Source organism: Scleropages formosus, chromosome 16 (genome assembly GCF_900964775.1).
Source record: "Scleropages formosus chromosome 16, fSclFor1.1, whole genome shotgun sequence".
Taxonomy (NCBI): domain Eukaryota; kingdom Metazoa; phylum Chordata; class Actinopteri; order Osteoglossiformes; family Osteoglossidae; genus Scleropages; species Scleropages formosus.
Genome location: NC_041821.1, coordinates 17,156,841 through 17,172,445, shown reverse-complemented (window position 1 = coordinate 17,172,445; position 15,605 = coordinate 17,156,841). Strand labels below are relative to the sequence as shown.

The window sequence follows — 15,605 nt, the reverse complement described above, 5'->3', positions numbered from 1 at the left end:
GGCCTGGACCAGCCCACACAGCCGGGTTATCCTGGCTCAGGTAGGGTGGGCGGTCTGGCACGGAACATGGGCTTGGTCCAAACAGCTGACTCAGTTCAGAGGTGTGCAATGTGCACAGTCTAAGGTTATTAATACATACTACACCTACGGTAAATACTAAACATTATATTCAAAAAAATACAAAGCCATTAACACACAATTGAACACTGACTGCATCTAAAAAAAAACAATTTGTCTTATGATTTTTACAAACGTGGCCCTCAGACGAGTTCGCAATAATGATTACGGCTCTTGGTCTCCAACCTTTTTGGCCCAGGTTTAGCTCGTTTGGAAGGATGGGTGGGAAACGTTGCAATCTCGCAGTGGGACACTACTCACAGCGGGACACTACTCACAGCAACCATAACAGAAAATACTGAAGTAGAAGAATCAAACATGCATAAGTCTGCAAGAGGTCAAACAGGATACTTTGTGCAACTTAATCTCCAGAAGAACGGTCTTTACACCCACTATTGTATCCCTTTAAATAAGAAAAAGGCACAATATTCATTTAAGTACTCAACAGAACTCCAATATAACAATTTGTCTTCTTAGTCGACAGTGTAAGTTATTAAAGGCTTTTTTTTTTTGGGACATTCTTAAATACGACTATATGACCACCCCTTTTTTCAGTTGCATTATGTACTTTTAAGTACAGTTTTCATCAAATTTATTGGCATACAAGCAATGTTTACATTTTTTAATAATAAAAGTTCTCTTAGTTTTGCTGACAAATACTAATGAAAAAATACATTTCAATTGAATGAATACAGTTGAACATTTTTGTGTAGAAAGAAGTCTCACCTAAAGAATTAAAAAGTATGCCGGTGTCCAACAAATTGTTTTACTCACTGTTCGCCCGATCATCTTTACTGGTGTATGCAGCTTTTAAGATATTATTCTGTGTTATTTGCATGTTCTATTCATGTTCCCAGTGCTTGAGGAAGGCTGATGGCCAAAACAAGTGTGTTACATTCTCATCTTTGTATTGCATTTATACCACTCACCCATTCACACACTACAGCCCATTTAGCATCAGAACTGAACTACATGCCTTCAAATGATGAGAAAACCAGAGCACCCAGAAAAGACCTATACAGAAATAGGGAGAACATGCAAACGTCACACAAACTGAAGGGGGATCAAACGCATGTTCTCGCACCACCCAGGTGCCATGACGCAGAAGCGTTACTTGCTGTGCCACCATGCCCTTTTAGCACCTGCATTTTTTCAGCCCACACATTTGGGATGAACACATATTTACCTTTCTTACATTACTTCACATACAATGCATATATAGAATTGTCTAAAAATGTAACAAAAACTGTATATTTAGCAGCATAAAGTAATTTAAACCATGGTGATCAAGACCTGGAAGCAGAATTTACACCTCATTTTTTCTTTTTTACAAGTATTATTCATTTAAATAGAAATATACATATTGAAACAAGCAGCTACGGCTGGTTGCCACAAGCGAGCACACTGGCACCATGGTATTTTTACATATATCACAGGGAGCCTATTGCTGCTGGTGGCTCTCCATCACCGTTGCTGCATTCTGCCCTCCGCAAAGTTCCTGGCCCACTGGATGGCCTCTGCAATGTCCACAGCGGATCCGGTGCCTTTGGCTACAGTATCGGAACCCCCAGCATTGCCTCCAAGGTGAGCACAGACAGCCAGAGCCCAGTCATTTGCAGAGAAAGCGCTGAAGCCCTGCAGGCACAAGGAGGAATGAGGAGAAACAGGAGCTGAGTGGAGAACATGGCTTCCAAGCTGTTTTAATCAGAGGGGTCCTAATAAGGGCAGAAGAATATTGTGAACATGAGTTATCACTGTGGCCCAGTCTTTAATAAACCATGGTTTAAATGAAAATTATAATACCCTCACTGCTAACATCCACAATTTGACAACCGAGCCATGTTCTTGCCAAGTGCAGACGCTTACTCGCTAAATTCAAGTGATTTAAAGTCAATTCACTTAATTTCACTTCACTTTCCAAGCACTGACAATATTACCTCAATCAATAAAGAAGGATTCTCACAAAGGACAAGCTCTGGTTATTAGATGAACACAATCTTAAGTTCCCGAGCTGCCACTCCTTTATAGCTGATGTTAATTTCTTTTCAGTGTTTGTTTCAAGGAGCTTCTGAATCTAACTTGAACTAATTTCACCTGCTCCTTAAAAGCAAATTTTCATAAAGCAGTCACACAAAGTGAGATAAGGGTTTTATTAAAATGCAACCTTCGAAAGTCGGTGCTTTCCACAGCGGCTCGTATAGAGCAACCCTGCTCAACATGACTCACGAGAGCCTCATACCTTGGGCACCTGGCAGGCACAAAGGACTTTCCCCGACTCCTGGTGCGACAGAAGCATGACCATAACCCCAGGAGCCTGATCACTGTACTGGTTCACCGTCTTCATCACTACCTGCAAGAAGAGATGAGAACAACAAACTGGGTGGTCTTCAGTGCCTGCATTGCTACTAGCAACAGTCACAGGAAGCTCTTACAGATATTGAGTCTGTATCCACAGTATCCACCACAAGACTCCTGTTGGTGTGTTTCTTCAGCAGGCTCTGGACTTTCTTGGCAGCCTGGGGGTCAAACAATTACACGAGTCACATGGAAAAATACCTGATAAAAGGATTATTCATCTTCTATGACACTTAGCAAACAAAAGTTTTACAAAACAATTCCACATTTAAAACTAAATGAGCAATCAATAGTTACAAACAAAAACATTACAAAAAACAAGGTGAGTGTCAAACAAGATAAAATTTAGGGAGGGAAAAATAAATGATTATATTGGATCAAGACTAATGAGGATCCACAAAAACGCCAGTGTTAGAATGACATGACAGAACTCGAGTCATTTGAGTGAGGCGGTCTATTGTGATGGCACTGTACCTCAGCAATTTCCAGCTTCCTAATCATTGTGTTGCTGCTCCTCTGAAGGGATTTAAGCTGGTTGCTAAGCTCTCTACGCTGCCACTGGGGTATGGCTGTGTTCTCCACTGCCTGGAGTAGAAGGCACACAGCAGCAGAAAGTTTAAAAAAAAAAAAAAAAAAAATTACATAAATATTTACAATCATGGAATAATTTGTTAAATGTGAATAGTATTGTGAAATGTAATTATAAATGTTAAGAATTTCTCTTGACCACGCTAGAAATCAGTAACTGGATTCTCAGATAAAAGGCAAGAAAATTACCATTTTTCAAATGTAAAATTTAATACAGCAAATTATTCCACCATCAGGCAGCAAACCTTTCACAGAAAGAGCGCATGAAATGATACCACTGACTTTGGACATAATCGGCTTCTGGGAGCAGAGCCGATACGTACATCTATGAGCAGGCCTGCTTCCTTGGAGAGTCTGTGTATTCCGGGCAGCGAGGGGCTAGCGGCTGTCAGCCGTACCCTCAGAGAATCCACTTCGCATTCTAGTACGCGTCCTGCCTCCCTGGCCTGCACAACAGAAGACACTGCCTCAGTCACCATGTCTGCAATGACCTAAACACAGGCACAACTCACTGGGAACACAGTACCTGTCTAAAATTGCATCACTAGAATTTAAATTTAGGAAAAATATCTGTACCATGCCAATTACCTCACCTTGTGTTTTTTGCCTTTGACTGAAAACCTTATTCAGTTTACAACTGTTCAAGCGGCGATCTTTGCCCCTCTAAACATCTCACTCCAAACGTGGTCCCGTTTTATCTGGATTTTTTTGTTATCCGGCCAATGCCTTTCTTGTTTAGGCCAGATAATCAAAACTCTACTATATTACTATAATTTTAGACAGATAATGATTTTACCCTTAAGTAACTGCTTTAACTTTACCACGGATACTGCTTAAGAGTGTATTGTAAGCCATAAAACTGTTTGCACGTACCATGTGCGCGTGTTAAAGCGCTCATCTTGCAACTAAAGACAAAAAGGGATGCAGCACAGCACTATGCTCACCTCTTTAGCTTGGGCTCCTGTGACCGCCACAATGCGGCTTACTCCCTTCGCAATCTGTCGCTCAGACACAACAACAAAGTCCTGGATCTCACCGGTCATTAGCAAGTGCCTGAAACCACAGAGCAAGACCCTTTCAGTCACCTCACTGGACTCAGTTAGCACAGGCTGCAGATGTAAAATCTTGACTAAAAGTCGCAGCAGTAAAATCGTGATCATAGTAACTTATGAGGAGACACTGGATTTAGGGTCCCACTATCCATTTAATTAGCTCTAATTACAGACACAGTTTTAACATTCCAAAGTAATCTTCAATGTGTCATTCCAATGTTCACACAGTAAGGCCTGACATTTGTAGCTTTTTAAAGTGCTTGGCAGCTGGGTGACCCACATAACCATGTCAGGCTAAGCCCGAAATGGTCACATGGGGCCATCTTGGAAGGACATCTTGTGGGCTCACCACCCATTGAGTGAAAGCTGCCATCAGCAGCTTCATCTAGACAAACTAATCCCTGGCAATTGAAACCTGCTCTTGGGACATGACTGTTAGGTCCCTGGCAGGAAAGGAGCCTGAGCTGGTACAGCAGGTGGAAAAGTACAAGATATAGTTAGACTCATGTCTTGCTTTATGATGTAGAGAATTACAGAGGTGCAGTCTTAACTTACTCAATTACAGTGAAGCTCATAAATTCATAATGTTACAAGTTACCACAATTTATATTTTTTCTTTTAGCTGATGCTTATCTCCAAAGCTACTTACAATGTTAGGCTACTAGCAATTATTTATACAGCCCCATCAATGCAAGGTAAGTACTACTACAGCAGGAGGTAGGATTTGAACTTGCAACTTCCAAGTCCAAAGGCAGCAACTCTATCCAATACACTACCAATGCATTAAGGTAACGTTCATTGTTACAAAGCAGCTTATTACTCTGTTATTTAGTGTATGGCCATTTGAAGCGGTAATTTTTTTGGTAAAATTCAGCTGACTTTTCAGTTGTAGGGAATGGTATTCTCATTTCTCCCAAAATAAATTATGGAAATGGCTTCTTCATCCAACACAGATTCTGCCAATGGACAAATTTCAGGAACAAACTGTGTCCACTAACTGGGGGGTGTTGCCTTACGTTCCACAGCAGAGCTCAACAGATGCTGGCTTGTTGTTGTGGCCTTTGAGCAAGTCTGCAATAGGTACTCCAACTGACACAACCCTGGCTGGGTCAGGATACACCTGCAGTGCAGACAGGTTCACAGATCAGGTCATGGTTCCACCACTCATGAGCAATCAAAAAAACCAAAGATAACAAAACTGCTCCAATTCTCTTTGACACAGTATCTCATAGAACTGAACAGAAAACTGAACAAATACCAAAGAAAGTGCAATGAAAAACAACTAATTAATGGAGATTGTTCACCAAGGTTTCACCTCATCCACAGTTCTTAGTCCCGGTATTCCTTTGGCAACTTTCAGGGGTAGCTCCTCTATGTAAACAGGCTCATTTCCTTCTATAATATCTCGTATCATTTTCTCAATTTCTTGAAGCTGTTGGATACTTAATGATCTCTAACAAGAGAAAGGAAGGGCAGGAAGATGACAAAGACAAAAGGCAATGAATTATTCAGAGGCTAAGTAATAATTAGTGCTGTTGCCAGATTTAATAGAAAGGTGTCACCACCTGTGTTAAAGAGAGAGACAAGCCACATGTGAAACCTATGTTTGTAGCAAAGTTTTTATTGAATAAGGCACCAATGACATTCATGTCCTCAATAAGCACTGTATAAAGGATACATGTGAAAATGATTGGAATTTGATTTTGGAATTATCAGGCATGCCCTGATGTACCTTCACACTGAAATCAAAGCGCAGGTGGTCAGCAGAGACATGGGAGCCCCGCTGCTCCACCCCATCCCCCAGCAGTTGTCGAAGGCAGTGATTGAGGATATGTGTGGCTGTGTGTTTCACCATGCAGGCTAACCTTTGTCCCTAGAAAAAGGAATGAAACCCACATAAGTATGGTGGTTTATCTTAAAGGGGTTTCAAACTAGATAAATCACACCGACATGTTAGCGTAAAACTACATGATATCAATCTAATAGTTTACTAATCCCAAATATCTGCCAAAATGTTCCAAGACATTACAGTAAGTGCTATTGAACTGAAGTCTTGTTGACCACTCACATAGTTTGAGGGACGAGAGGTTACAGAAGTGGTTTACCCCCTCATATGCACATGTCATTGGAATGTGGGGGAGGAGGACCCCACAGAAACACACGGAGAACATGCAAACTCCACAGAGACATAGCCTGATTTGGGTATAGATCCAACACCACAGCTCAGAAGCTGCATTACCTGCTATGTCACTGAAGTCAACTGGATCTGTCTAATGAAGGCAGAAGGCAATGCATATTTCATTTATTTTTCAGATAGTCTTTCTTTTTGCAGGAGGTCTACCTCATCCAAGAAGAGCTGGACCTGGTCTCCCCTCTTGAGCCTCTCAGTAGCAGTCACCTGATGAACAACGTAACCCCCTACCAGGTGCACTTGTTCCACCGGGAAAAGGACATCCTACATGAATTAGAATGTAGCCTTCAATACACAAAGTATTACAACTTATGCACTATGAATCAAACAATATTACATTTTACCCATATTCTCAAAATCTTCACCGTAATTGTTCTGTGGTAATTCAAGGGACTACATGATTTGCACATACCAGACTGTAATGACCACTTTATTTCAGATAAGTGAAGAATAGCAGAAAGCAAACCAAACAATTCAAGTTAACAAGATAAAAATGGTACTGGTATCCCATCCAAGATGTACCCTGCCTCATATCGTACGCTTCCAGGATAAGCTTGAGACCACTGCGACTCGACCACTGATTGATAATGCTACAAAGCCTACTTGTACACTAACCACCATTATTTTCAGGGTAATCCATCAGATTTTAGTACAAAATATCCACTGAGGGGCAAAAATCTTTTGAGAGACCATGTGTGTATTCAAAAACAACTGATACCAGCTGTAGTGCAGAATAAAAAACGCTTTGCGCGGAAGGGAAAACCCAACCACCTAAGACAAAAATACCACTGTATTAATGATGAGCCTGCTGTATGAAAGAAGCGCATGTTTTCATAAGCTGTTGCAGTTCTTCTACAGGACCCCATCCGATGAGAGCTGAAAGCTTTCAGACTCTCCAGTGTATTAGGAGGGACTTTACACCTGACTGCTGAGAGTTACAAAACACAAAAGCCTAGGCTTTATGCTATTTAGGCCATTTTAGCAACTAAGCAACAACAAGAGATGCAAGACGTTAATTATGGAGAGTTACCGGTAGAATTTCCTGAGTGAAGTATCCTTGGTCATGGTCTTGTCCTCCTTGTTCAGTGTAAAAGCAGGTCTTGTCAAAGATGACCCCACACCTCTGCCCTTTCTCCACCTCAGGCACCAGTCCCTGTCCACAGATCAATGCCTGTATTGTAGCGTGACACGGTAGGAACACTGCAGGGAGACAGATGCGGAGAAAATACAAGGACTATAAAGAGCAATTACAACCCACTAATGGAGAATACAACTGAGCACAAACATACATAACACAAGCAAGCACTTGTCCACAAACAACAGAATTATGCTTTTATTCAAAGAAGTATGCAAAGACAGAAAACACTTAAAAACCAAGGTTCACAATTTCAGTTCTGGTTCTTAACCAGGACTTATTCTCCACTATTTTATGCTCCAGATATAAATTTACATAACATCAGCAACAGAGTAGGTAAGTGAGTATCGACAAATTACCAAGTCAAATGGCCATATGTGCATGTGAGGGAAAGTACAATTCAGAACATGAGAAATCCTTAAAAATTACAGCTCTCAATATGAAGTTATGTGCCACTGGTTAAATGCATATAGCCACAATTAAGTGTGCTGTAAATTCCGAAGTCATCATTACCATATCTCCCATCCTGCCCCAGGCTATATTGATACTTTGGCAAGTCATTGGTGTAAGTAATGCCCAATCCTTGGAGCTCAGGAAGGACTTTCACATCCAGGTCCACACAGCTGTCATGTTCAGAGGCTTGGGTTTGAGCCCTCACCTGAAAGGAAGAGCAAAATCAATAAGTCACTCAATGTACTACATCTATGAAGTAAAACATTGCAGAAAGAATGATTTTGAACCCCAAATGTGAATTTGTGACTGTTGGATGAAATGGTATGGAAAGAATTTTCAAGCTGTACAGAGTACCGGCAGTGGGGATCTGCTTTCTGTTGATGTAATGCACTCGTATTTTTCTCAGATGTACATCGCCTTGGAGAAAAGTGTCAGTGCTAAATGAATTAATGTAAATACAGTGCATATATACAAAGCTTTTACTTCACATCTGGTCCGAGGATGAGGTGCATTACAAGTGTATTATGGATAAACTTAACCAATTACCTATGCTGAGGTTGTCTGCGCAAGAGATGAATTAACCCTAATGTTATTTTTTTCATATTTTACATTGTGGGTCCCAAGTCAGGAGGGGATGCTGAAGTCTACCTTCTTATTTTCCAATGCTAACCTATCCAGTGCCTCAGTGTCCATAGCCACACCCTTCTCCTCCACCATCAGCCTTAAAAGGTCAAGGGGAAAACCCAGGTGGCAATGCAGGGACCAGGCCACAGATCCTGATGAACAACAAAATGTTGGCTGTATTCAGAACAATAACAGGTTTTGACACAGACCCTTTCGATACAAGTAAAACAGGCTATTCAACCCTATATCACCTGGAAATACAGTACTTCCATTCATGTTCTGGAGGGTTCTATCAATTACACGTCGCCCCTGTTTCAGAGAGGACAGGAACTGGGCTTCATTGTCATTGATGATATCCATAATCTGGAAATGGCAATTTTACACAAATTAGCCTGAAATATTAACAACAATATGGTACTGTCAATTTGTAAATGATAAAATTGGCTTACCCTATCAGTTTCTTTGAGCACCTCTGGATAAGTGTCACCCTGTGAAAACATTTTTAATGACAAAGTCACACAAAGATGCTTAGTCTGTAAAACCAAAAGAAAAAAGTTCAGATTGACATTAACTAAAGGAGCTTGTAGCTATAAGTGCATCCTACATATACTTAGACATTCCATATGTGAATTGTGCTAACTTCTATATACAGCACAGCGAATATTTTCCATCTGACCGTCTCAGAATTGTTCTGATTCTTTGAGGTAATGACATGGACTGAAAGAAATATTTCAGTTTAATTTTCTGACTGGATCCTAGAAACCCATAATTTTGATATTTTCTTCCTCCCATATTTGGAAGGTACTGCTATGTCTCACGCCAAGCACATCAAAGATCATCAAACCTATTCTTATAAAAGTAAATTAGCTGAAGAAGCAGCTAAGGGAAAGTCACCTCCAGGCACTGCTGATGTCCTATAAAGACAGCAGGAATTCAGCATTGTGTTGACAGCTTTAGCCTTGAAAAAGATTTATCATTGTTTTGCTTATATTGCCGGGCTTAGATCTCCGAAAGGGGGAAGACTTGCCTGTTTAACAGCCCAGAGTCGGGGAGCACATATCTGGCTTCTTTTGGTGGACTGAGAGATATTTAAATAAGTTTATGAAAAGTTGGGAAACTCTCTTAATTGATTTTAATGTATATAATTTACTAGATGGCGGTTTCTTTATTGTTTAAGATGTGCTCTGCAGTGCTGGTGCAACTGGAGATGATAGGAAGTAGCTTGGATCAGTTTCCACCTCGTATTCACTGCCTGCGTGGCAATATATAGGTTTAGTGGGGTGGGAAAACAAAGAGGGAGGTGTATGTTCGAGGGGTTTCTATTCGTATCTTTCATTTCCTTACTTGGGTCTGATATTGTTTCCTTGTTTTTTCTTTTTTGCATTCTATTTCACTGGGCCACATGTTTCAGACCACCATTTTTGTTCACGACACAGTAAAACAACAATTATGCAGTGACGTTATAGAAAGGCTACACGGCTGCCTACTAAAATTTGTGACCTCGAACACCAGTGACATGGGTCACAATTAAAATAACATTCTTAAAGAAGTAGGGATTATATTACTGTAAGAAACCCATCCTGGCCCAACAAAGCATCTAAAACTAAGAGAGCACTGAGCTGACCAAGTTTCTTTCCTTTAGCCATAACAAAAAAGGCACTGTCAGTTTAATCAACAAGAATATCCCTTTCATTCTTTATCGCCAACAGTAGAACTCAGAGAGCAGGTTCATTCGATCTCTCTCTCTTTTTGGATAACATATTACAATTTTAAATATTTATACTAAAATGTGGACTTTCTGAAGTCCATGTTCCACAAAAAGCCTGTATCAACACCCAAAGGGAGACAGAAGAAAAAAAAAAAAAAAAATCTCTCTCATCCTTGAATTCGCTCAGATAAAGCTTCTGCCAAGGCACGCAGCTTGTTGTCCTTGAATTCCACAGCAGTGTCAAGATCTCCTCATTAATATTTCATTCAAAATCCACTAGAGTATTTCTTCAAAAAAAAATTTCCCACAATATGGCACATCACACAACCCCTCATCATTTGCAATTCCAGACTACACTGACAGATGTCTGTCTCTTAAGGAAGTAGGCCTACTCACCAGTATATGGACTACAGTAGGAACAAGCTTGGACAGGGACCCTGGGGTCGACTTTAGCACCTCAGTAGAGAACCTCACAGCCCGTCTCAGAATGTGTCTAAGGACCAGCCTATAGACACAAACACAGGGATAGGCATTATGATTCAGACTTTCCTGGGCAAAATCTCTTTTTACAATATAGTCCACAACGTCATCAATATGGACTTCGGTAACTGACACAGTGAGTATGTGGAACCCAAATTTCACAGTAGGCACAACCTTCCCATCCATCATGCCCTTTCCACAGCCTCGGTAACAACTTTAATAGCCTTCCTCCTCTGGCTACCTATAATACGTAATATATTGTAGGCCCTATACTGCAACTCCTGTATGGAGTTGTTGTTTAGTTGGTTCCTGCAGTGACTCACTGTGCTCCTGACATGCCAGGGTATACTCCATCAGCAATGCATACAGTCAGAGCACGGATATGGTCGGCAATGACACGGTACGCCATGTCCACCTTTGACTTGTCAGCCACTCCAGTCTGGCCACGGTATTCAGGGCACCTGAAATGCTGAAGCAAAAGGTACAAGAGCAATCACATGGAATCAGTGTTCTTCACTGGGATAGAAAACTAACTCCTAACTAACTCCACCTTGCCCCAGCTCTTCAATATACATGCAGTTCAGCACTGATAGCTACACTTGCTGATGAATGGTGCTGAACAATTTCCAGTGCAGAAAAGCAGGACCATCTCACCCTTACTACAAGCTATCTTTCTATTTACAGCATGAGGAAACACCTGTTGGATGGCTGAGAAGAGTGGAGTAAAGAGGTCCGTGTCGTAGTTGGAACGTTTCCCCTGAAGCACAGCCACCAGGCGCTCCAGCCCCATGCCTGTATCCACACTGTGCTGGTGGAGCGCACGAAGGCTGCCGTCAGCTTCACTGAAGCCCCCGCCGGAGAGTCAAAGAAGAAGGAAAAGAAAAGAAAGAGAAAAAAAAAAAAAAAAAAAAACGGTCAAGGGATAAGTTTTTTATTCTTTGAGCAAAGTACACCCACAACTAGAGAAGAGCCTACATGCAAGAAGACCCCCTTTAAGTCATCTTAAGAGCAAAAATGGCTATGAGTTCAAAAACAAGCAAGTAAAAAAAAACATGACCTTTTCAGACAGAATACTATGTTTTGGCCATGTCAAGTAGTCTCTTTAAAGAGAAACTTAAAACTGTTATTAAACACTCCCTGAACATAAAAAAAACTGATGGACATCTCTATAATCTATAGCCAATGATGCTGAGAGGAATTACTCTGCGTGGGACTTGAATCCCTGTGGGGTCATTTACTCACCGACTGTACTGCATGAAGACAAGGTTCCAGATCTCCACCACATCTGAGCTGTCACTGTTGACCAAGTGGGCGACATCCCGACCTCCAACGTGATCATAGTGAATCTCTGTGCAGGGACCACAGGGTCCTGTCTCTCCCATCTCCCAAAAATTGTCCTTCATTCCAAAGGGTAAAATGCGATTAGGCTGAACCCTGTCACAACACAATTTGTATAATGTGAATTAGTGTGCAATAAAAGATCCAATTCAATTTACAGTCTTTAAACCACATAAATTGTGCAAACAGTCTTGTTTCTTAGGAAAAATTTCTGTGTTAAAGAACAACTGGACAGCAATGCGCACATGAAAAGAAGAGCACTGGTTAAGCACAATGCATCTAAGTAACAATTTTGCTGCAGGGATGCATTGGAGAACAAGTTGCAGCTTAATCATCCTTGGACAATACAGTCAGCTGCCAACAGGGGGAAAAAAAAAAAGTCTCACATACGAAGGAGCTAATCAACAATTGAAAAATCAAATTCTAGATTCCATAAAAGCCAAGAAAGATTGGTAATTTTGCTAAATTTGGACTGCTCCTTACACAAGAAAATGGCACCAATATCAACCAGATGTATGATAATGATGTAATGTGCAGAAATAAACATATTTGCTGAAAATATTGGGAACATGCTGGCTACAGACTTTCAGGCTGCACTGTTCTGAAAAGTGTGTTCACTGAAAATATTGAACAGGAAACATGTTTTAAGAGTTGACTGATGTCTTACATTTACATTACATTTATTCATTTAGCTGATGCTTTTCTCCAAAGCAACTTACAATATTAATCTATCTAAAATTATTTGGTTAATTTTACTGGAGCATTTTAAGGGTAAGCACTCTGCTCAAGGGTACTACAGCTGGAGGTGGGATTCAAATCTGCAAGCTTTGGGTCCAAATGCAGTTGCTGTAACCACTAAGCTACCAGCTGTCTTGTCTCCTGTTATTATAAAGAAATTTATCTCCGTTCATTTGTAATTTATCCACTTCCCGTGACCACTTGTGCACGTATTATTACTTTTAACAGAGTAATGCATCAGCATTACAGTACTAAAATTACTCCAACTGAAGCCCTCAAAAAAAATTAACCTAGGGGCTGAAGTGCTCCTAAAAGAATGCATTTTTTCGTAAGATGATGGAAGACTAACTGGAAGCGTACACATTTTTCTGCACTTATCTCAGAGAAGTGTTTGTGCAGAAACACTCACCCAATATTCAGCCAGATTTCCCGGGTTTCTTCATCTGCTTCAAGCCCCAGCGTTCGGTCACCACCAAAGTAGGACACGTAGAGACGATCTCGTGGGATTCCATACGACCCCGTGAGCAACTGCCAAGCCATGGCACAAGCCTCTTCCTAGAGGTGTGCAAAGAAACACAGCCCAGGATTTGCAGACAGCACACTAAGCTTGATGAAGACAGCTGCTCCACAAATCTCCAACAAAGCTACTTACATCAAGAGAGGAGACAAGTGCCTAAGAGGAGTAGAACAGAAAAACAACAGAAACTTTTGCCCCTCTACAGAACATTGCTTTTCCCTTAGACCAGAGAGAAACACCAGACAGAAATATGCATATCAAAAACACTAATCTAGAAGTATGCTGACCAAGAAGGAGCTACAGCATTTTCCCATTTGGGTTCAAGTGCACCTTTCACACTTAATGACAGCAACTTCAGGGAACTGACAGCCTCACCTTAAAGTAGTCTCCGAAGGACCAGTTTCCCAACATCTCGAAGAAGGTATGATGGTAGACATCGCGGCCCACGTCGTCCAGGTCGTTGTGTTTGCCTCCAGCACGAACACACTTCTGGCTGTTAACTACTCGCCGATACCGCGCCATCTCACTGCGAGGGTCCACTGTGCCCAAAAAGATGGGCTTGAACTGGCGGAGAGGCCACAGGCTCATATCAGACATTCTAACGGATGAAGAGCAACTGACACTCCAGTCCGTGTAAAGAGGACATTTAAAAATAAAAATTTTTTTTAAAAAAAAAAAAAAAAAGAAAAAAAAATCAAAGACACCGGTAAATCACTCACTCACACACTTTACAACTGTTGGTCCTTGTCAAGGACATGGTGCTCCAGCACCTCTCACAGAACTCCCAGCCCAAAAGGTGTACACCCTGTACCTGTCCTCAGCCCATCAGTACAAACACCAATTATCTGACCCTTTTCTCTAAAGCGACTTACAACGTTAAGCTACTTACAATTTTGTTCCCACTTAGCTCTGTCATTTTTTGCTGCAGCAGTTTTAGGGTAAGTATTTTGCAGCTGAGGGGGGATTCGAACCCGCGACCTTGGTCCGGCTCTACCAGTACACCAGGTGGCCCAGTACTTTAAAGTTTAGTACTAAATTGATATACAGTAAAAATACTGCATACCCAGCTGTATAAACTAAAGTAGTAAAGGGCCAAACTGTATCTTGACTACTTTGTTTGTAAACAGGCCAGGGGGTGAGAGTGTACAAACAGTACTTTACTCCATACATTACTCTCTACAAAGGAAACTATGTGCGACGACAATGTGGTCTCTCTCAGACCTGGAACATTCGAGAGCTCTGTTCCAGCACACCTGCGAGCCCTGGTTCGGCTCACCTGGTTCATGCCCGCGTTAACGAACAGCAGGCTCGGGTCTCCCCGCGGCCGCACCGGCGCCGAGGGCACCACCCTGTGCCCGTGTCTCTCCTTGAAGAACTCTATAAACATGCGACGCGCTGCGCTGGACGTCAGCGTGGAGCCCTCGCGCCAACGGCATGCCCTGAGCTCGCGAACGCCGCTTGCGAAAAACAAACGCTTCGCTTTCACGCGCACGTTGCTCCACAAGCCGAAATGAAACACGGTAGCGGCCATGCTTGCTTGGAGCATGCGCAGAAACCGTGGGCTCGAGCTCCGTTGTGTCCAATGAGCGGCCGTATTCCAATTAGTCGCTGGCCACCAATCGTAGCCCCGTACTGAGCCACTGTGGCTCCGTGAAGTGCGGGAAGCTGCGGAAAATCCTCGTATCTGTGGTGTCGAAAAAAGACTGAGAATAAAAATGTTACCAAATTAATCTTATTATCTTGCCTGCAAAATTTTGTATTCATAAGAGTAGATTTAGCAGGAAATTCTAGCTTGTATTGCACAACGTCGTCAAGTAGTATATTAGTGCTGTTTCCCACCAGTAATTGTAAACGACTTATTTCAAGAAGCCTTCTGTGTAATAATAATTCCCTTGGTATTCGTATTTCTCTTTCCTCTATGTTGTATTGTTCAAAAATAATCTAAGAAGTCTGTAAGAATAAAATTAACTGAACATGCATAAGGTAACCTTTATTCATAATGGCTATTAACAACAGTTAATAATTTAATTACCCAAAACTATTAAAAATCTATAAACAAACCAACCATAAATTTTCGAAACAACCGAAAAGTAATACAAAAATTCCATACAAGACAAAATACTGAAAAATAAAATAGATTCAAATAAATAAATACATAAATAAATAAAAAGTCAGACTTTGTTAAGATACCCTACTGGATATGGACACTGACTGAAACGTCCAGACTCCGTTCTGAACTTAAAGTCTGCCTTTATTTTCCAATAAAAGTCCCATGCTCCCAGGACTGTCCTTCTACAGGTGAGGATGGT

The 15,605-nt window shown here is 41.3% G+C and overlaps 1 protein-coding gene across 1 annotated transcript; it reads right to left on the bottom strand.

The window, feature by feature from the left end:
• Window positions 1–626: 626 nt before the first annotated feature.
• On the bottom strand, window positions 627–14,827 carry aars2 (alanyl-tRNA synthetase 2, mitochondrial (putative)). The gene is made up of 22 exons (XM_018750707.2): window positions 14,573–14,827; window positions 13,672–13,860; window positions 13,189–13,334; window positions 11,946–12,137; window positions 11,401–11,545; window positions 11,027–11,172; window positions 10,620–10,728; window positions 8,965–9,003; window positions 8,767–8,878; window positions 8,540–8,667; window positions 7,952–8,096; window positions 7,334–7,503; window positions 6,454–6,567; window positions 5,845–5,985; window positions 5,428–5,565; window positions 5,129–5,232; window positions 4,005–4,113; window positions 3,384–3,506; window positions 2,947–3,057; window positions 2,550–2,633; window positions 2,357–2,467; window positions 627–1,752 (listed from the first exon to the last, which is right to left on the bottom strand). Exons 1-22 carry the CDS (start codon window positions 14,825–14,827, stop codon window positions 1,582–1,584), a joined length of 2,982 nt encoding a protein of 993 aa, XP_018606223.1. The 3' UTR covers window positions 627–1,581.
• Between the last annotated feature and the right edge of the window lie 778 nt (window positions 14,828–15,605).

Excerpts from the sequence above, each read along its gene's own strand:
- aars2 (XM_018750707.2), bottom strand. The coding sequence starts at position 14,827 with ATGGCCGCTACCGTGTTTCATTTCGGCTTGTGGAGCAACGTGCGCGTG. Across the intron at positions 11,546-11,945 it reads GTCTTCATGCAGTACAGTCG|TGAAGCTGACGGCAGCCTTC; the intron begins GTGAGTAAATGA and ends CGGGGGCTTCAG. Across the intron at positions 9,004-10,619 it reads CTACTGTAGTCCATATACTG|GGTGACACTTATCCAGAGGT; the intron begins GTGAGTAGGCCT and ends ATGTTTTCACAG.